At 36.8% G+C, this 23314-nt stretch overlaps 1 protein-coding gene across 7 annotated transcripts in view; it reads right to left on the minus strand.

Moving 5' to 3' along the window:
• The window catches only part of NBEA (neurobeachin), a 449426-nt gene that overhangs the window by 38376 nt on the left and 387736 nt on the right, over positions 1 to 23314 (minus strand). For all 7 annotated transcript variants that reach the window (XM_072361559.1, XM_072361556.1, XM_072361557.1 and 4 more), the window contains 2 exons: positions 19947 to 20099; positions 9593 to 9760 (listed from right to left, as the gene is read on the minus strand). In XM_072361559.1, coding sequence (XP_072217660.1) covers positions 9593 to 9760; positions 19947 to 20099 — 321 coding nt within the window. The remainder of the gene's footprint in view (positions 1 to 9592; positions 9761 to 19946; positions 20100 to 23314) is intronic.

A 23314-nucleotide genomic window follows, 5' to 3' on the forward strand; every position in this document is an offset into this window, starting at 1 on the left:
TCTGGACTTCTTGGGATTTGGTCTAAAATACATACAGCTGGCTTTGACTGTAGGTTGTGTAATGGGGGTAGTAATCAGTACATGGAAGATGTTCAGCACATCTTTTGAATACATATTTTTCACCTACTGAATGACTGAATGTCTACAAAAGTCAGCAGAGGATTAAATATCCAATTTTCCAGACAGCAATGCTTGAACAACAAAAAACTCCAAAGAGTTAAATTGCATGTATTGAGTAAGGGACCAGTTTTTACAATGAATTCCTACATTAACTATTGATTTGTCAAAAATTTCAGAACAAAATAAGATGCAGTGACTCACGTTGGAAATTAATGTAATTGTAAGGGGTACAGACTGACATGGAGTTACTGACGAAATAGTCAGATTCTTCTTATTCTCATGGCTACCTGCCCTGCAGATGGAAAAGTCTAGGTTTTTTTATACACCATACTTTCTAACAATGCATTACCCATCTTATTTTGAAATTACTCAACCAATGCGGTTTCTACAATTATTCACATGAGATTTGAGGAGAATTACAGCCTGCAGATCATAGAAAACATTTGCCAGTAAGACTGACTTTTCCTGAACTTGATCACCTAACTGCTAAATTGATATCAGATCAAGTAATATCTCTATCTGAGCTGGCATGAGCAACTCTATTTTCCTGCTTTTCTGCTACATTTCACCTTTCACTATTATTTTCAACTAAGCCCTGGAAATGCTGTTCATAAACCACTCATCTCTGTCCTCTCATCATTAGGATGATTTTCTCTGAACTCTCTCAAATATTTATAGTAAACCAGTGTATAGAATAACATACCACATTCAAGGGGAAGTTCAACCATGACCAAAGGAGTCTATTAGTGACTGTTGGTATCCCATCCTATTGGTGGTAGGTCGATAGAATCATAGGATCATCTTAGAATTACTCAGGTTGGAAAAGACCTCAAAGATCATCAAGTCCAACCGCAGCCTAACCATAGTACCTTAGATGATTGGACTGGATGATCATGGAGGTCTTTCCCAACTTTGGTTATTCTGTGATACTATGAATTCAGATGATTGTAAGCAGGCAGTCTTTTGAACTATGGGATATCGTAATCTTTCAATGGCAAACTAAATAAATAAAGGTACACAACCAAGTCTAGAGAGTATAACTGTAGTGGAAAATAATCATTACTAAACAGCTAAGCTAATGAGTAGTCTCAACTGTCAGAAAAAAAAAAAAAAAAAAAAAGGTAACTTATTATTTAAGAAAGTCATTACACAGAACATACACAAAATATTTATAACTACTTATTTTAAGATAAAGAACATACCCGGTAGGAAAACACAAAATAAAAAAGGAAAACAGAGAAGCAAACAACGGAACAGGTCTCCTGAAATCTTGCAGTAATAAAAGAGTAAAGGGTACTTAATCATTAAAGAATGCATTTTGGCTGCGTCTTTTTTCCTTCTGGTTTTTTATTGATATAAAACATGATCACTGAAGACTTTTTTAAGGTTTGGAATGCAGAACATGCTTAGCAAGGCAAAGTGTCTAACATACATATTTTATTCTTATTTAGTGTTTTTTATCTCAAATTTGTGGGGGAAAAAACACCAACACCTGTAATGAACATAATATTTTTTACTTTACAAATAAATACTTTATGTACTGAACAGAAAGCAAAAGTTGGCTTTTTGCTCTGCTCTTGGCATCACTTTTCACACATCCTGCCTTCTTCCCACCCTAGGAAGGTGCTCTGAGATTTGCAAAGCACATATTTCTTACAGTAAATTCAGTGGTTATGATGTCTCCAAACATCTGCCAGCTGTCAGTTTATCCATGACAGGACACAAGAACTATCTCAGAGAACAGGAAAACCTTCAAAACTAAACACTGGAAACAGACTGACAGAGAAGTAGGTATAAACAGAAAGGTGTCATACATAGTACTCACGAATCTTTGGTGTATATTAGAACTTCAGTTTTGGAAATAGGTTCTACTGTTAAATTTAATGTTCTCAGTTGTTTTCAGGGTTTAGCTTATAAAGAAATAATTCTGTTTGGAGTATTTCCCAGCACACATTCTTCAAAACTTCACTTTGTTTTTGACTTAAATTGAAAACAATAATATAGATATACTGTACACAGGCTTCAAAATGGCATTAAAGAGGCACATTATCAATATGTTTAAAACATTTAGAAAGCTCAGTTTTGCATCTTTCTAAGTGAATGACTATATCCATAGACTGAATATTATCTGTTCCAATAAACTCATGTGTGTGAAATGCTTTGAATAATAGTTAATTTATGCTGAGGTAATGACAGGGTAATATAACTGAAATCTGTGCTAATAGGCAAAAAGAAGCCCCTTCAAGCTATTTCCCTTACAATCAGTAGCAGTAATTTTCACCCTATCTTTTTTGCTCTCTGTCTCTCTTACATGAAATATTACATTAGGTGTATGTTAAAATGCTTACTGCTAATTTTAAAGACAAATAATTGGTACCTGTCATCCATATGGAGAAAAACAAAATAAACAATCAAGAAGAAATGGTCATAAAAAAGAGGTGTATTTTACATACTTCTGCAGTAAAAGAGTGATAATGGCTACGGGCTATGGATTTTTTATATGGGCAAAACACTAAAATTGGTCCGGGTAAAACTCCAGGATGTTCTGAATAACAAAATGGACAGAGATAAGTAAACTATATGAGAAATGGCCAGAAAATTATTCCAAATAATATACAGAGAATAAGACGTCTCTGAATATTCACAAACTCACTCTAGTATCTTTTGATGAATTAATTATCTGAAATATTTTTAAACTGGTTAGATGAAGACTTGTCAGCTAAATAAATCAGTTATCTGTAGCTCTTTAGTTAGAATGGCTGGTGCATGGTTTGCCTTAGATGTTGCGTGAAGGTCCTTAGTTCTGTCTAGATGCTGAGCTTTTTAATCACCTGAGCAATGAGAACTTATTTACTGTAAGGATGACAGAGCTCTGGAACAGGCTGTTGAGAGTAGTTGTGGAGTTTTCTTCTATGGAGATATTGAAGACCTATCCAGATGCCTACTTGTGTGACCTATTGTAAGGAACCTGCTTTAGCGGAGGAGTGGGACTTGATGATCTCTCGAGGTCCTTTCCAACCCCTGCAATTCTGTGATTCTATGGTTCAGTCATACAGAACAGATTCACAGATAAACAAAAGAATTGTTAGCTAATCAAGGTGCTTTGTCCCCAAAGTGGGCATATATGTGAGAAAAATATGTTTTATTTGACTTCAAAACATGATATTTGGAAATGCAGGGGATATGGAGTTCTCGACAAAACCTAACTCAAGTATACATTACTCAGTGAAGAAGAGAGCCCACAGCATATAAGAAAATAATTTCACTTCAGTGATGACTTTTGCTTGAATGGCTGTTTGTGCACTAGAGATTCCCTCAGTTCATGCAGAAAGAAATAGATATTGATACTGCTTGCTATTTCTTACTTACTTCACAGCTACCTATGTCCATATCTAGCCAGTGCTGCACCAAGAGAGGAAGAGAAGGCTACTCCTTGTATGGAGGCAATTAAGCACAACTGAATATAGAAGTGGCCAGTGCTGTGGGTACAATTCAATCAAGCAGATCCATAGGGGTGGTTTTGATTTTCCTGTCACATCAAAGAAACAGCGCCCAGCAGAGAAAGATCTAACAAGTTACCAATGAAATAAGAATAAAGAAGAATACCTCTGAGCGAAAGCAAGAACAAGCACATGGTCACAGGGGCTAATGTTACATTGGAAGTGTTATATAGTGCCATTAGAGCAGTGTGTTAATTTTTTCCTCATAAATTTCCCAGGTTCAGCCACCAGGGAAAGGCTCACCTTCCCCCTCCCTCTGTTAAAGATATATCTATCTTGCTGGGTCTTGACAGCCTGATCATGTCAGCCCTCTGTAGTAGCAAAGAGTGTTTCAGCAAGAAAGGGGAGAAAAGGGAGAAGAAAAAAAAAAAAAAAAAAAAAAAAAAAAGTGAAAACTGATGTGATCTACTGTGCTTCCTGTGGGCATATTTCACTGTAGCAGATCCAGAGGGATGCTTTGTTATTCCTGTCAGATCAAAGATAGAGGTAACAGAAGAAAATATAATATGAAAAATAAAACCCAGAAATGAGGGTAACTGAAATGCACTGCAAGACTATTGAATGATTATGACTTTTCAACTTATTTAAATATCAATCCACAGCCAAAGAAATAAATATTGCATAGGCCATATGTTCTGTTAGCTGCCAGCAAAACTATACTCCGAGGACAGTGACTGACTGTCAAACATTGACAGCTATAATAATTTTTCAATTTGCTCAGGTATTTTGAGTTTCAAAACAGGTTCAGAATAAATATTTGAGCCTGGTAACTTCCCACTGTTTTGCTTCCCTTTCTTGTGTTCAAAGAATACACGGATGTATTGAGGAGCATAGGTGAGTGGGCAATATTGGTGGAAGGTGAGCAGTTGGACTAAATGATTCCAGAGGTCTTTTCCAACCTTAATGATTCCATGATTCTATGACACCCAGCACACTGGAAGGATGCAAGCTTCTGCTGAAGATGCAGCATGCTGGCAGGATAGTTCCCATATTGTGCAGCTTAGCTGCATTTGTAGCTCACATTGAACATAAAGAAGTCAAGAAGTTAAACTACAGCACAGCACATATGCTTTTGGTGCTACCTGGTATCCATCCACTATATACCACCTGAACAATATTTTGAGTTTGTTCCATAATTCCAGCTCTTTTATTGCATGTCCTAATGATATGCATAACTATTCTGTTTCTTTCCAGCCACAACACTGCTATGCAGAAACAAGTTCCTAACTTGAAAAGTAAAAAAAACAAAAAAAAACCCCACAACTCTAATGATTTTTGATTATTCAGATTTCCAGCTGTTCAAATGCTGGTATCTGCAAAAATACCAACATTCTTCTAGGTATTTCAACTTGGACAAGCAGCAATTGAGACAAGGGGATGGGGTGGAGGTGGGGAATGGGGGGACGCGGGGGCACGGGGAAGTAAGGGACCTGAAAGCTGTAGATATTTAGGCGGAAACCAGAGGAGAAATTATATTTTCCTAAAGAAACAACACAAAACCAATAATAGAAACTACATTGCAGATACTGTTTTTATGCATTAGCATTCTGAGCATCAGCTCTCTGAAGTCAGCTGTATCTGTCCAGTGGAAATGACTTGTATTATGATGTATACTAACAATAAAGATGATTCCAAATAACATCTAATGTCCAATATAACTACTGTTTACATATTAAAAAGAGATACAGGCTTTGTACCAGCTATGTTCTGTCATGTTTCTCCACAGGAGAAACTGTCATAGTAAAGTTCATTATCAATTACTGCTTTACAAGTACAAGATGAGTTAAGCTGTCATAATTTTCTCAGCTAGAGATCCTGTGCTGTCAAAGAATGTCAATTTTTAATCTGACAAAAGGAAGAAAATTATCTGTTATTCTGACCTCTACTTTCTTGACATTTTAATGCTGTAATTGCTGTGGTTAGTGCTGCAACCATGATTTCACCTGTCAAGCAAGAATGAATCAATATCCTTAAGCTGTTCTTCAAGTTTCAGTTTCCTCCTCACTGCTTTTACATTGAAAAAGCAAAAATAAATGTAAAAGGTTGTAACGAAAAGGAATATATTTCACAAAAGGTTTTTCCTCCTCCTTATTACAATGCAGTAACAATTTTGCATTGCACAGTATAACAGAAGCTACCAAAACTGACCAAATGAGAGAATTTTCCAAATTCTAATCATAAAGTACCTAAGTAAAAAAATTCAGGTTTATATGTCCTGTGGAGCATATAAGTCAACATTTTCATTTTGCTCACATTTTGTTTTGGTTGTTGTTGTTGTTGCTTGAAAAATACTGTGTCCAGGTGTGGAGCCCTCAGTACAAAAAAGATATGGAGATTTTGGAAAGGGTCCAGAGGAGGGCCACGAAGATGATCAGGGGGCTGGAGCACCTCCCCTATGAGGACAGGCTGAGGGAGTTGGGTTTGTTCAGCCTGGAGAAGAGAAGGTTGCGGGGTGACCTCATTGCAGCCTTTCAATACCTGAAGGGAACTTACTCCCAGGAGGGGAGCAAACTCTTCGAAAGGGCTGATAATAGCAGGACTAGGGGAAATGGTTTTAAGTTAAAAGAGGGAAGATTTAGGTTGGATGTTAGGGGGAAGTTCTTTACTAGGAGAGTGGTTAGGTCCTGGAACAGGCTGCCCAGGGAGGTTGTGGATGCCCCGTCCTTGGAGGTGTTCAAGACCAGGTTGGACGGGGCTCTGGGCAACCTGATCTAGTAAAGACGTATGTTTGGTGGCCCTGCTAGGCAGGGGGGTTGGAACCACATGATCCTTGAGGTCCCTTCCAACCCAGGTCATTCTGTGATTCTGTGATTCTGTGAAAAATCAAAATCATTATGTCTAAATGAAACTAGTTCATTTTATCCATGAAGTGCATATCTTAACTTCCCAAAGAGTTTTTAGAGAGATAGACGTATAACATTTCAGAGACTTCAGTAACATAAAGTTTTAATGCTATCCCATCATTCTAGTTTCATCCAGAATGACTGAGAAAGAAAACAGCACATGATGGATGTTTTAGAGTGTTAAACATTAGAGAGTTCTTTTCAGGGATCCGGCATGCACTTGAGAAAGATGTAGGAATCATCAAACCACAGAATCACAGAATCATAGAATGACTTGGGCTGGAAGGAACATCAAGCTCCAGCCTCCAACAAAAATATCTAATACTAGACCAGGCTGCCCATTGTCCCTTTCAACCTGGCCTTGAGCACCTCCAGGGATGGGGAATCCACAGCCTCCCTGGGCAGCCTGTTCCAGAACCTCACCACTCTCTTTCTAAAGAATTTCCCCCTAATATCCAACCTAAATGTTCCTTCCCTCAACTTAAAACCATTTCCCCTTGTCCTGCTGTTATGTACCCTTTCAAAGAGTTGGCTCCCCTCCTGTTTATAGGCTCCTTTTAGGTACTGGAAGGCTGCAATGAGGTAACCCCACAGCCTTCTCCAGGCTGAACAAGCCCAGCTCCCTCAGCCTGGGATAAGCCACACTATAATTGACTACATTTTAATTCAGACCAAATGGAGACTGAAGTAATCTCTTTGCTATTCTGCAGTGGCTGTGAGATGCTTAAGAAAGTTGTGGAAGGAAAAAGGCCAATGGAGAGTATGAGTAGGTCACTGGGATCTCCCTTTTGAAATGATGCCTTTCAACCAGGTCAGACCTCAGTGTGACATTATTTGTAGCCTTATCTCACTAAAAAAGGTTCTGCAGTGACTCAGCTCCACACACTGTTAGTTATGGACACAGTTCTACTGGTCTATCTGTGGACATTGGTCTGATAATGGCTGCTGCCAATCATTGTGCATTTATTTGCTTTTTTCACTGTTATTTATTCAGTACATTCACCATCTTTACGCCAAAGCAAGGAAATACTTCAATTTATTTAGATAATAAATACCAAATGAATTTGTATGCTGAGATATGAATTTTCTTGAATAACTTCAAAGCTCGATTAATTTTAAATGGCCATGCTTCCATGTTAAGACACCAGATGCCACGAGCTATCATTATGAAATGCATTAAATAACTATTATCATTACTTTCATAGTGTTTAGTATATCTGTCTTCCAGGCTTTTAAAGAACTTTTTGCTTTTAATTTATTTTCTGGAATATCTGGTAAAAAAAGGAACAAAATAAAAAAAATAAATAAATGTGCCAATACAACAATATGGAGAGAGTACATATACTTGTAAATTAAACATGACATCTGGTAGATCATCAAAATGTCAAAAGCTTTGTTACTGGACAGAGAATGTCTCACTACTAGCAATGTATTTTCTTTGCTAATCTTCATGTGGCGATAAGGATGAAGTTGTGCTTTCAGTTGTTTACTTGGCGTAAATAAAAGCTTAAGAAGAGGTTTATGCGCTACTGACTGAGAGGGCATGGGTCAGATGTACAAGTGACTGAACAAAAACATTTCCATGAATTTCTTGAAATTTCTGATGACAAGTTATGCATGTAAGAGAGCCACAGGAGAGCTGAAGAGCCTCATCATGTCATAAGATGTTAAATAAGGTGCACAGACAGACAGATAGACTTCAATCCTACAAGCTGCCCTGTGGGAGCAGATCTTTAAAGTCAAGACATCGGAGTCTGCCCATGCAAATCAGGACTTTAAGCCATGCTAATCCCTTGCATTCATGGTGCTTGACACCTGTTTTATGCTTTAAAAACCAGTGCTCCTTTGTTTTTGCAGTTTACTACTGCTTGACTCTTGTCACCATCACAGTTTTAAATGCAGAAGATGATTTTGCACACATTAACATCAAATATTTGATATCAATACAATTTTGTCCATTTGTAAAACCAAGCGAATACTATGTGCAAAATATAAGCTTTGCAGTGCATGAGGGGAAAATCCAGCTATAGCAAAATAAGAAAACAAATGCTTTTTTTGTTGTTGTTCTGCTTCTGAAAAAGCACCAAATGTAGAACGATACAACTCAGTACTAGAATGCAACATGACATAACCCAGAATTACACTGAATTCAATTGCTTTCTATAGCATACTTCCCTCTGAAATCTGTAGATTTCAGAGCAATTCCAAGAGGCAAAAACAAACAAACAAACAATAACATATTGCCTGGCAATGTATAAATTATTACTATTTTGCATACAGCAGATGGTAGCTATCTGGGGGAATGGAAGATTGTGTGTACAGCTTCATCACAGCGGTACTCATCTAGCAGCTGTTGCTTCTTCACACTTTCCACCTAATTTCAATTGTCGTACCCAACGATTGGATGATATTTGAGAAACAATGTTTCAAATTATCGGTCTTGCTAAAAACAAATACAAATACAGAAACTGGAAGGAAACATATATCAAGGTAACCATTACTTTTTTTAAAAAAATTAATGATAAGAACATTTCAGATGCACACTCTATATACATATATATATTATGCACACACATACAAACATAAATGTTTATATGAAAACTAGCAAATATTTTCTATGTTGGCATAATTTTGATTATGATTTGTATGGTTAACACAAAAGGAATCTGAATTATTTCTGCTGTCCACCTAGCGAGCATTTTCATATTGATAATTTTAATTTCCATAAAGATACTGTTTATATCTTTATTGTTTTTTCTGGTTGAAAACATTACAGTTTTTTTCCTGTGACTGTGATGCAGTCTTTTTTCTTTAGCTTTTCAGTTGTAGTAAGTGAACTTGCTCAAAGTAATTAATTATAAAAAGTTTCAGAATTTAAATTGTAGAATATACATTACGTTATAATTTTCCATATCACAAGTGGTTATAAAATATGAGTATATTAGTAAACCCAAGAAAACAAAATAGCCTGGGACATCTGTTTTTATGGCTAGCTAATTAATTCTTGCTTCTGAAAGGTTCAAATTCTGAATCATACCCTACAATTTTTGGCAGCAGTGAAAGGTGGAAAAAGTACAATTCCTTGTGAGATGACAGCAGTCTTTAGAATGAAATTGCATAAACACCTACCTCCCTGAGGACAGGATCAGTGATACTGTCCAGGTTCACAGAGCCTTCATATGTTAGGTAGTGGAAAACATTGAGTGCACGCACTGCTTCTGGTCCCCGTTGCTTGTAGCCAAATATAAGGTCAATCCACTGATGAAGTTGACATGAAACAAATTCACTTTCCAGTGCCTGCAATTGAAGTTCAGAGTAAGGAAGTAAATTCAAATCATCTTGCACTTTTGTGCTTAAATTGCGTCTCGTCTCTCCTATTATTTGAGGAATCATGATAGGTATCATTACATTTCCTGTTCAGGCTCATTCAATTCATTTGAAATCTTTCAACTAACAACAACAAACCAAACCAACCAACCAACCAAAAAAAAAATATATATATATTTTTTGGGGTGGGGGGGTGGGGAGGGAACAAACCTAAAATGATATTTTTATTTCATTCAACTTTATATAAAGGTATTTTTCTTTTCAGCTACCGTGTTTCTCTTAGCTGCAAGGGGTTAATAATTAATTTGGGCTTGTCAAATAAGTTAGAAGAAGATAGTTCATCAAGAGAAACTGATAAAAGTGAGAAAAAAAGTTCATAAACCCGATATTCCTCCACATTTTTCCATCTCGTTTTAATTAGCCTTAAATCTAACAGGAAAACTTGAGGATTACAAAGCTGTATTGACAAAATCAGGTTCTGAACTCTCTGTGTGAGTTTTCACTTATTACTCACAGGAAAACACTATTTTTCACATTCATTTCTGACATGAGATTGGTCCACCAGGGAAAAAACAGGACATGACTAGTTTAGAAATGTCTTCAAGGATTGTTACCCTGTTGCTTAGTATACAGAAAGGGACTAATGCCAGACAGAGTGAATGACGGCAAAATTATTATTATACAACCACTATGACTTTACCAAACTATTTGCATCCTTAGTAGATATCACTGCCTAAAATGTAACTTTCAAAGACTGAAGGTATTACATAGTTCATCCTTACCCCTTTACCAAACTGACTCAGAATGTATATTAGATACTTGAATTCTTACATTCCCAATGCAACTTTAGAGAAGGCCTAAGATAAACAGGAACTGGTACTAAAATGAAGATTCTTGTACTACCAACAATATTTCTATATGTGCCCAAAATATATCAGAATTGTGCTTCAGTATAGTATTGTATACCCAGTTCCCTTTGATCAGGGTAGATTCAGATCTGAACGCTAACATCCAATTAGTTTATTTGAAGAAAACTAATAATGAAATCACAGAATGCTTGAGATTTTCAGGGACATCTGGATGGCAACTTGTTCAGCGCCTGTCCCACCAGGGACAAACAGAGCAGGGTGCCCAGGGCCATGATGAGGGGACTTCGGAAAATTACCAAGTAGGAGACACCACAGCCTCTGGGCAGCCTGTGTCAGTGCTCTGCCACTGCACAGCACAGAAATGCTCCTGGTGTTCAGAGGGAACTTCCTATGCCTCAGTTTGTGCCCATGCCCTCTGGTCTTAGCCCTGGGCACCACTAGACAAGAACCTGGCTCTGTCTGAAGAAAAGAATTCCAACCTTAATACAATTTATTATGTAAGCATCTATGTCAAGTTCACTGTCTTTCCTCAGCACACAGGTATAGCTGACAGCAATCAGTTGTGTAATGTTTAGTACTTTTAATTTACAAAGATTATATTTTGTTGGTGTTCGTTGTTTACTTGTTTTGTGTTGTTTTTTTTTTTTTTTTTTTTTTTTTTTTTTTTTTTTCTCTTGAATAATCATAATTCTTCCATTCAGGCAATCATTCCACAGTGCTTCACACAGAAGAGGAACTCTACATCATGATGGAAAACCAGACCCCTCTCTGACAAAATCAGTGAATGTTATTTCAGAGGAAAATGATGGGAAGGCTCAGGCTTCATAGCTGACATGGAGCTCAGTTTTCAAGAGCTGAAGTTTGGGATTCTACAAGAACCTACAAACAAATGTTGCAGAGAATTGTATAAAAATGTGTTACTCCCTTTCCAAAATCAGAGGCCATCACATGCAAATTTTGCCTAATATTATTAAAATACATTAATAATAAACTACTTGATTTCAAAGTGTGTCTCTAAATAAACAAGCAATGTCAGATCCATAATTATATTATCTTGCATGCATACAGAATGATATAGGCAGTAACTGCATGATCTTGTGTAATCTTTCTCATACATCTTTTACCTTATTCAATTCAAAGGATGTTAGCATACAAGGACAAAATTAAGTATACTACCACAATAACGAATAAAGCATTTCCTAAATTTTAAATGGTCAATTTTTAATGTTCCTTTGTATGCAAGAAAATTTAGCGCAGGAATTTAAGCCCGCTGTCTTTCCAGTATCCATCTGTGACCAACTTACAATGAGCAGGCCAACAGTTCTCTTTCTCTGTTCTCTGCATTTTATAAGGTTGGCTTGTGGCCATATCTATCACTTATTTATTAAAAAGTAGATCATGAAATGAAATGTCAGGTGTTTGCAGTGGACAAAAATAGCATTTTTATTTCTAGAGTATGCAGATAACATTTCAGATTAGTGATAGAAATTTGAGATAGAAGTATACTAGTTAAAGGTTGGACAGTAAATCTGAAATTAAAAAAAAAAAAACAAAACAAAAAACAAAAAACTTAGGTCAAATCAGCATATTTTACCCATTATTTTCTACAACATTCTCTCCCCTATGGTAGCAGAATTGAATGCCTATGTTATGTTTCCCTGAGGCAGTTTCAACTTGCATGACCAGCCGCTGCTCAGCCGCTTGTCATTCCAGAGAAGGTCTCAGTGACCCTGGCAGGTATGAAAAACTTCTATTTCACATGGATGAACTGCTCCTTAATAACTTACTACACAAATGAGCTGGTTTTCCACGGCAACATGCCCTGTCCCCTGTCTGCAACACTTTAAGCAGATTTATTGTACTATCTTTAGAGGTCTAATGCTTCTTTAAAGGTCTGTATGCTTAAATGGGAAATACGTAAGAGACAAATTTAGTTATGTGGAGCTATGCTTTTCTCAATTCCACACAAAAGTGGAAGCCCAGTTACTGCTAGGGAGACTGTGAGGATGCTGGTGTGGCAAGGACAATACCTGCCAGGCACTGTGTGGTGGATGACTGCTGTGGCATGGATTTTGGCAGAAGCGCCTGCAGAATCTTCTCCCTAATTTGCTCTAATGCAAAAGCTTCCTCCCTTCCGTGAATGTCCCTCCTGAAAATGTATGAGTGTGTCACTGTCAGCTGTACATGGTTTGGTTTCTCATGAATATGCAATGCTCAGTAGGGAATAGGGTGAGAGAATTTTCTGTGTAAATATAATTTGTAGGTACAGGAGTAACAACATGCAGAAATAGACAAACATTTCGTTAAGGTAAGTAGGTGATGGCCATACAGGATACAGTATTCAAGAAGATTGTGGCTTTAAAACATATTGAAGGCATTAATAATAATTATCAGCCAAATAATTAGGTGTCCTCTTGGACCCCAAGTTGAATACGAGCCAGTAATGTGCCCTTACTGCTAAGTAGGCTAATGGTATTCCTGACTGTATGAGGCAAAGTATCACCAGCACATGAAGGGAGGTGATCCTTCCTCTACTCATTGCTGGTGAGGCCACACCTGCAATGCTGGGTCAGGTTGGGCCCCCTTAGTACAAGAGAAATATGGATATACTGGGGAGAGTCCAATAAAGAGCCCCAGATATGCTGAAGGGACTGGAGACACAGTGAGAACAGGCTGAGAGAGATGGGACTGTTGAGCTGGAGAAATGAAGGCTCAGGAAGATATCCTCACTGTACATAAATACCTAAAAAAGGGTGTATGTGGGGGAGGGGAGAAGTGGGAGTAGGACAGTGCCAAGAGGATGGAGTCAGGCTCTGTCCAGTGGTGCCCAGTGCCAGGACCAGAGGCCATAGGCACAAACTGGAGCACAGGAATTTCCCTCTGAACACTGGGAGAGCTTCTCACAGGTGATGAAGCACTGGCACAGGCTGCCCAGAGCCTGAGGAGTCTCTTCCTTGGGGATCTTCCAAAGTCACCTGCACATGGCCCTGTGCACCTTGCTCTGGGCATCCCTGCTGGATCAGGAGCTGAACAAGATGGTATCCAGAGGTTCTTGCAAATTAGCCATCTTGGAATGCTTGGTAGTCCTGTGTGGAGCTAGGAGGTTGGGCTCAGTGATCCCTGTGGGTCTCTTGCTAATCAGGATATTCTGTCATTCCATGACACCGTGTGATTCTGTGATACTGCGTTGTATATATTACTTCTACATATTATATAGAAGTAAATTTTTAATAAGTATATACTGTATGTATTAATAATGATACAGCATTACTTATGTCTTTTTAAGAAATATGAAATATTAAACAGAAATGAGGTAATATGAGGTATATGAGAAATGAGGTAAAATGAGGCTTGTTTTCTGTGACAATTAATAATAAAGAATTCTCTAGTGAGAGAAAGATAAATATTTTGAAGTAAAGGAATTGTGTTTTTTCTGTGTTTGCATGCAAGCATATGCACACATGTTCCACAGGCTGAAAATCAGACCTGCAACTGTTGTAAAATATAAACAGAAATTAGTAAGTTGATCCTTATGTATAAACTAAGTGAGATTAATATTAGGCAAGATACTGCTTAGTGGAATTGAGTTCTATATTCATTTCCAGTTTTAATTCTGGGCAAATATATGAATTTCATATGTCACTCCTCAGTACGACTTTTAACTAGAACACCTGAATCATAGAATCATAGAATGGCCTGGGTTGAAAAAAACCACAATGATCATCCAGTTTCTACCCCCTGCTATGTGCAGGGTCACCAGTCACCAGACCAGGCTGCCCAGAGCCACATCCAGCCTGGCCTTGAATGCCTCCAGGGATGGGGCATCCACAACCTCCTTGGGCAACCTGTTCCAGTGCGTCACCACACTGAGTGAAACATCTATGAACATCTATGCTTTCCACAATATGTCTGATTTAAGAAACCTAGGTAATTGCACCTAACAGTGAAAATTTCTTCCTCTTAAATTCTGAGCTTTCTAAAGGATGAAGGTAGCACACTTCCATCCTAATCTGGAGTAAAAATTATGCTTCATGGACATTCCAATAGGAGGTATTGGTTTTTATTTTAATGCAAAACAAACATTGTGTAAAGTATCAGGAGTTCTAAATTTATGTTATAAGCTAGTCCAACACACTTCTAACACATTGGTGTTTTGCATTAATCTTTTGTTTTTGTTTTTTCTTTGTGTTTGTGTGTGTGTGTGTGTGTTTCTGGAGAATACAAAAGCTCTGAATATACAGATTGTCTCAGGTTAATATTTCACTTCCTCTTTCAGCACTTCTTGCACGATCTAAGGGGGTAAAGTCTTTGACTCTTGCTGCAAAATAAAAAAGAAATACTGATATCTGGAATTAGTTCTGTTTCTTTAAGCAAAGCAATCTTTTAATAAAAGTGAAACAAATGTATTGTACATATTTGGGTTATTCTAGGGATGTCTGCATCAGAACTGATCCTTTATGTGAGCAGCTTCAATAAGTAAATAGATTCTTCAATGATATAGAAAGCTTCAAAGTAAAAACAAAAACAAAAAAAAAAGCTGTCATTTCCTAGTTAGATTGAAACACCTGTGAGCTGAATGAGTTTAACTGCATGAAGAACAAACCTTGGCAACACACAAAAACATCAGACATTCTACTACTGACGAAATAATACAAAATCTTAATACAAAATCTTATGTACCACCTATCTGCTAAGAATGGAATGCCAACTGCTGCTGAATGGTGAGCAAAAAAGATAAATCTCCCAGATCCTTGCAGCACAGAGATTTCATAATAGAAGTATCTAATGACCATTGAAAAAGCTTTTTAATTATGAAATACTATGCATGCTTCAGAATAGCCAGCGAACAGTACAAAAATGCAATTGGCAGCAGAAGAGTTTAAATAAATCATTTCAAAGACAGAAGGAAAATTCAATCTTAGTAACAGCTATGTAATAGGAACAAAATATGTATAAGAAAAACAGGACACCATTCAAGCTTTCAAAAAACATAATTTGCAGTGAACGCGTTTTACTCAACACTGTAATTTGCAATTTAATATGTGTCTAAGCCATAATGAAAATATCATTATAATTAACTTTGAATTACACAATATTGCATCTTTTGTTTCCAAATTAAAGACTGGTTATTTCAAAAGCTCTGCTTCAGTGTTTAGCAGTGGTGTTTCCTGCCTTGATTTAACATGCTTGACTTACTGACTGAATATGCTCTATTTCTGGCTCTCAGGACTGCTTGAAGTCTGTGGGGATTGAGAGACTGAGCAGGACTACAGATGCACATCTGTGGAAGGTTTTATGCGTGGGTTTTTTTTTTTCCTGGTAAACTGGGAGATTATGATTGATGAGCCTAGCATTAGGGTAATGTTATCAGGGACACTTTCTGCCTCCGTCCTTTGTGCCATCACTGAGGTCAGACCATAATCATGTTAGCATTGAACATAGTGCTTTATTAATGTTTCATGAGTAAGTCCACAGTAATCAGTCTAGCTTTGTATGGATAAATAAAACTGCTGCAACAATCCCTGATGTATATACACTGAGACTTTAGAATCTGCTGTAATAGATCTTAAAATAACAGGACTGAGTGCCTTTTCCAGTGTTTATAGTAAGTCTAATTTTCCAAAGTTTAGGGCAATCTTGTTTGAAGGGAAATCATTTTTATTTCCATTTCTGCATTTGGTTAGAAATGTGCAACACCTGACAGAACTATCAAATGAAACACCCCTAGACTCGTCGGTCCTTTATTAATTTGAACAGAATTTTAGTAAGTCTTGTTAACCAATTGGTTAAACTACATCTTTTTATATCACCGTGTCTATGTGGTGTTTCGCTAGACTCTTCTCTGCTTGCCCTGGAAAGCCTCAGGATGAAATGCTGAGATTCTTGCTGTTATTTAAAGAAAAAAATTACCTTTGTAAATGGGCAAGTAGGGTTCATAAAAAATTTGTATTTACTTCGTCCATACAGAATTACACATAACATACGTGTATATGCCAGTAGCAAGCCAGAAAAAAGAAAAAAGTAAGATCAGATGAAAATATTGTCAGCTAGGGAAAAATAAGTTCCCACCCTATGTGACACAGTACCGCATCAGATCCTACTCACTGAAATGAAATGACTACCACTGACTTCATCAGACAAAAGATCAGGATAACACCTACTTGAAATATTCTTCAATTTTCTGTGGCCTTCCTGTAAACCTACTCTCGGCTTGCTTTGTAAACCTCATGCAGAAATCCTAGACTTGCACAAACTTGCTGTGTTTTACACGTCAGCACCAAACTGGGGCTACTTTTTTTTCTGTAGATGGATTCTTGTGTAACAGCCAGAGCTTGGCCTGGGGATGACCTAACTGAATAATACATTTGCTGACCAACTCAGAACACGGTATTAGGTAAGGAATGTCAGGCTTTCCAATTCTATTTATTTGTTCCCTGTGTTGACCTGTCTGTTTCCAGTGTCCAAAATGAAAGTGTAGTGGCTATTTGCCCTATGAGCTAATAAAACACTACATGAATGATTCCCTGAAAATATACTACCTGTTTTATCTTTCAAAACACAATTCTGTGACTTCTTTCTATACCTACTTTACACATTTTCATGAAGGCAGTCATCCTACTTTAGCTACTTGCTTCTTTATGATAAGCTTCACAAAAAATTGTGCACCTGTAACACTATTTTAACATCCCAAAGTTCACATTTCTTCTAACCTCTGAACTGCTTCCAAATGCAAATACTTTCTCTGTCTTCGAGTCACCCAGAAGTGAATCTAATATTCCAGGTGCAGGCTCAAAAGAACCATAGGCAGGTACAACAGTACGCATCATCTGCTGTGATGCAACAACTCTCCATAGATGGCATCCAAATACTTTGGTGCTATGTAGAACTATGGAATTATATCTGATCTAATTGCTGTTCATTATCACCCTTCCCTCACTGCTGCTCTCCTTCAGTACTATTTTTGTTTCCAGACTTCTGCTTCCTATTGAATATCTTTAATCCTTTCCTTCTAGGTTATCTTCAGTGTGCTTTCTGCATCTAATTCAAATAAATCTATTTATCTTTCTCTTGTTTTCTAAGCCATTTTCAACTTCATTATTGCTTGCAAACTTCATCAGGCTGCTCACTTCAAGACAGTATGTATCTGTGTAGAACTGAACTTTGACTGGTGATCATGCTTGTGCTAAAAGTAGACATTGGGAAGAAGGAAGGCAATCCGGAAAATGCCTCTAGGTAGAACTATATAATAACAGCACAATGCACACATGTGGGGACAGAAGTGGAAGGCAGAATAGAAAGAGTGTGATACAAAAATGAGATCATTTGTGTTTTTAGAAATTGGCAAAGTAGTCTATTAGTTCAAGTGGAGAATCTTAGCACCAGCTCATCCAATTCACAGCAACTTGAGCATACTTACGTATGTCGTTAATGCTATTACAGCTTAAAATTTAAAAGCATTTCCAGCTTTTATCTACCAGTCTTTATTGAAAGAATAGTCATGAAGGGGAATAGTCTTGCACTTTAAGTACATGCAAGCAGCTATTTTCATCAACAGCTGCTAATATCTCAGAACAACATTTTCTGTACAGAGCTCCTAGACTTTCTTCGATAAAGCAGAAACAAACTAAAGTTGAAGATTTTCTACAAGTGATATCTTAGCACACAGATCTCTTTATCCTCATATTAATCCTCTCATCTTTGTGGAAAGATGGAAAAACACACTCTAGGACAGAAAAAGGAGCATTCTTTATAAAATTTCACCAAAGGGAATCACCAATATACATCTCTCATTTTATTTCCCTTTATATTTTATTTCCCATTTTATTTATAGCTTGTTTACCCTTTGCCACTAAGGTACTGAGCTTCTGTTCTTAAAGATGTCAAAACCAAATAGCTGATCAACTTCAGTAAGATTACTCCTGGGCCCAGTTCAGGTTTCACTGCAACCAGGATCCAAAAAGAGGGCTCTGTGCAATGACATGGGCATGCTGGAGATGCTCACCTGTGACTGCATGTGTCACACTTGAGAATGGTAATGGAAGGCAATGATCCTTTCAGTTCACCTCCCTTCCCCCTCCCCTCCCTCCCGCTCCCCCCATTTTTTGGTGGTAAAATTGCATTTGAATTTATTGCTAACAGCTGTGACAACTGCTTGTTTTTAGAAAGCATGTTACATTATGTGCAGCTATAAGTGAAAACAGCCAAGAATAAGAAGGGAAATATTATACAGTTTCATCCTGCCCATTATGGACTACTCCTTGGAACACATTTCTCATGCTTTGTTTAGTGTATTTCATATCTGAAGTGATGAGGTTGCCATCACTTCCTTAGGAGACTGTTGTACATATGTCAAATCATTTACTGTTCCACACAGCCACTTCTAAATCATAGGAATAAGTTTGTTTTTATAATATTCCTCTATTCTTTTGAACTTCATACAGCTATTTTTCCATCAGCCCCTGAAGAACAATTTTCTTTAAATACACATTTCTTGAAATTAAATTGCCAAACTGATCATAAGAAAAATAATACTGCTATACATACAGTGCTAGAACAAAAGCCCTGTAGGGAATAATGAAAAAGCTGAATGGCTCTGCAACTGTATGGATCCCAAAGCTTCAAAAGCTATATAAGCAATGTAGACAATATACATTTTAAGAAAGATCCATTTCCAAAAGACAACCATAAATTGAAGTATTGCCGTTATATCACAATATACCTTTCAAATGAATATAAACAAACATTTTATTTCTATCATTAACAGAGATAATTATTTCTAACATTAAAGTAAGGAAAACAAACAAACAAACAAACAAACAAACAAACAAAACCCAACAAAATACTAATATAGATAAGTGTTTTCCCTGCTTAAATCTAGTGCACTTCATGATAATTTACATCAAATCATTTATTTCACAAAAAGTCTACAGACTGCAGTTATTGGCTAATGTTCATACTTCTGTACTTCCAGTTCATCTCTGAATGGAAATTACACGGCTTGAGAAAGGAATGTAACATTCCTTGCAACACACCAGCATTTGCAACAACTTTGGATTTTTTCATTTAAGAGATAGTAAAGAGGAACAGACTTAAGTTTTTCAGGCATTATCCAACTTATGCCTAGCTGATGCCTTCACATGAACAAGTAATTGAATTTTGTTGAAAAATATCCTTTCTTTCAAATAATGCTATTTTTCCCTCACTTTCTATTTCATTTATTTAAGCTTAGTTCTTAAGAGATGAAAATGAAAATTAAATCTAAAGAGAAATTAAAAAGTGCTACTTACCATCCTGTTAATACGAACAAAGTCTTCAGGCTTCTTGGCCCAAGGTGGGAGCTCAACGTCATTCACAACAACTTCATCTTCTCTGATTCCTAGGTTGTAGCCATTACTGTTGACAAACATCTCTGGTAGATAGTAAAACTCTGGAATTAATTCCTAGGAGGGAGAAAACACACAATAAAACCACATTAAGGAGCAATGCTGGATGGTGCTGCTGAAATCAGGTGCAGTATCCATGAAAGCACTCTTGTTTCACTTTTGTTTCTGTGCATATATTTAAGATTTTTTATTTTTTTTTTAATAATCTGTTTTCTTGTATTTGCATTCAAAAGTCTTTTACAATGAAATATTTAATCTTTTTTTCACCTATATGTGTTCTGATGAAAGTTTAGAAAACCAGTGCATATCACTGATGGAAATCTCTTCAGAATAAGAAATGCTAGAGACGATATGATGACCCTTCAGCACTACAAATGAGGTGGAGGTTTTACAGGAGTGGCAATTTGATCGTGTATATAAAGGAGTAGAATTAAGGGTGAATGAACATTTCTAATGTAAGAAAAAATCAAAAATACATGAAGAGAAAAATGTCAATAGAGCATATGTTCTTAAAAATAAATACATAATATTTAAACTGTGAAAGCTCAGTTACAGAGTAGCTAAGATGATCTGCAATGTATTAATATACTACAAATAATTTAGAGCGGGAATTCTCTCCTAATTTCCAGACAGGTAGATAGAAATCATTTTGATGTAAAAAACATCTCCATATGTTGCTGTCCATTATTTTAACAGAAAGTACTGAACTGTAATGAAAATAAGCTTTAAAGCCCACCATCTTCTCTCTAATATCCAGGTGTAGTTTAAATTCACTAAATTCCCTTCTTAAAAGCATTACGGTATTCAGTTGTGTAACGTGATCAAAACTGATGTCACAGCACTTGAAACCTGAACCTGTTTGAGGTCCTTTCAAAACTGCAGACATGCAGAGTGTAAAACAATAAATAAATCACTGCAGACACTAACTTAGCCAATTAAATCTGGCCTACATCTCCATAGAGAACAGAGCAGTTAAAGCATAGAATGTCCTTCCAAGAATATCATCAAATACATAGATATGAATGTTAATGTTACAATTTCTTTCCATCATTTTTAATATACTAAAAACAGTCATTTGTAGGTCTGCTTTAATGGAGCCCTAAGAAGAAGGAACAGCCCTCTCAGTTGGAGAAAAATAGACACAGATCTCTAGATTTCAATGAACAGCTACCAATTTTGGACTAAAAAATAGCCAGAAAGGGACATGTCCTACAGTACAAATCACTAACCAACAGCCCAAGAGCACTGTCTCAAAGACCAACCAAATTCATAAGGACGTAAAAATGCCAAAATATTGAAGGTTCAAAGTTATATGAAAGCCAATATTAAAATGAAACTGAATTTAGTAAAGAAAAAAAGTATAATGCTAAACTAAAGTGTATTTCTACTTTGGATAAAAGTTTTGAATCATGTTCTGCTCATTTTTAATATCGTATTTTTTTTTAATGAAGTATGGTTGTGTGCCAACCCATAATTTCAAAAAGCAAGTGACAACTGCTTGTTTATGATTCTATCAAAGATATCTAAACAAAACTTTTGTTCTTCAGCTTAACACATCCCAGGATCTAGCTGTGAAATGTTACATCTACCATACCTGTATGATTTGTGTTACTCAGAGACATGTTCAGTGTTTAATTGAATTCTAACCTTCTGACTTCAATGGTATCTTGAAACAAAGGGATTTAAGTCAATGAATTTTTTTTATGGTATTTCCATTTAGAAATTTTATCTTTGTTGCTATTGCAGTGTAATTTAGTGTTCCCTTGTCTGGCATTGCAGAAAACATAAACAGAAATAGAATAAACAGAAAGCGTGTGATTAACTTTCTTCATAAGATTTATTGTATTGTATATGTTTAGCCTGACCTGTCTTATTCCTGTGCTATGGAAACTAACCAGTGCCAGACTTCTAAATCGTACTGAAACAGCCCTCTCTAGAACCCAAATCATTTCAGTTATGCATCTTCTTTTTTTTCTTCATTCCAGTCAGTGTAAGAAAACTAAACAGTATTTCAGAAATTTGTTAAAATGACTCCTATATTCTCTCTTCAGTGTTATTTTTAGCGCAGCCCACAATTATGTTTACTTACTTGAATACTACTTAGCTTGAATTAAACCTTACAAAAAATGCAAATAGTGCATGTGACTTTCCCACACTTTTCATTAACCAGTTTTCTTTTGTATCATTTGATATGCCTCTTAAATTTTGTTGTCTCCACTACTGGCTGTACTACATAACCACATCTCTTAAAAATACTCCGGTAATTCCATCTCCTTCTCTCTTCCAGATAATGAATGAATACATACTAAAACTTAGGCCCATTCCAAAACAAACCATTTGTCAGTGCTAGAAAAAAAATCTCAAATTCTGCCTTCAGCTATTCAGAAGCGTGGAACTACAGCTAGCCTAGAGCAGTGTGATAGGAAAGATCATTTGTTTCCAGATACCTATTAATGCACGTATTTTCAGTTCGCTACACTGAAAAATGAAAAAGCTGTCTCTTCTACCTGCTGATGATGGCAGGGGCTGGGTGAGGATGGGAAGGAAATACTCCCTGTCCCAAAGCCCCTAAGCATGCCTTGTTGGGGGCAGCAGTGTCTGGGGGGAGTAGGAGTGCAAGGGCAGGGAAGCTGCTGGGAAGGCAGGGACAGGAGGCACGAGCAGACAGCAGGGAATCTCAGCAGAGACAGAAAGATGACAACTAGGGCCCAGGGAGAATTGTGCTAACCAAGAAAGAACTGAAAGCTGGAAGAATGAACAAAGGAATAAACAAAAGAATAACGCTAGCAAAAGATGGGCTTATTTTCAAAACCTATTTGTATTTTTCTCAGCCAGAGGCTGTTTTCTGTTTCAGAAAGCGGTTTGCTTTAGTTCATATTTCAATAAAGCACACAGGTAGACACAGAAAGCATTTTGGGTGTTTTCCTGGTAAGGTCAGGAAGAGAATCATAGAATCATAGATATCTCAAACAAGAGATATCTCAAGCACTGTTACTGTTTTTTGGTCACACTTGAAGAGGCGACCAAGCCCATTCCTCAGATTAAACGGATGTCTGTCAATCCTGTTGTACCACAATTTGACTGTTGGCAACTTCACACTCGTTTCATCAACTGATTCTCGTATTTTCCATGTAAGCAAGTTTTAATTAAGGCCTGGCCAAAATCTTTCATTACACGATCAAACACCATTTACCCCTGTCCTACCCACCAATCCATTGTGGGTAGTGAGAACAGAATAATCTTTGCTCTTTGCCTAGTTTATTACATTTGGA

The sequence above is a fragment of the Excalfactoria chinensis genome, chromosome 1 (assembly GCF_039878825.1).
Source record: "Excalfactoria chinensis isolate bCotChi1 chromosome 1, bCotChi1.hap2, whole genome shotgun sequence".
NCBI lineage: Eukaryota > Metazoa > Chordata > Aves > Galliformes > Phasianidae > Excalfactoria > Excalfactoria chinensis.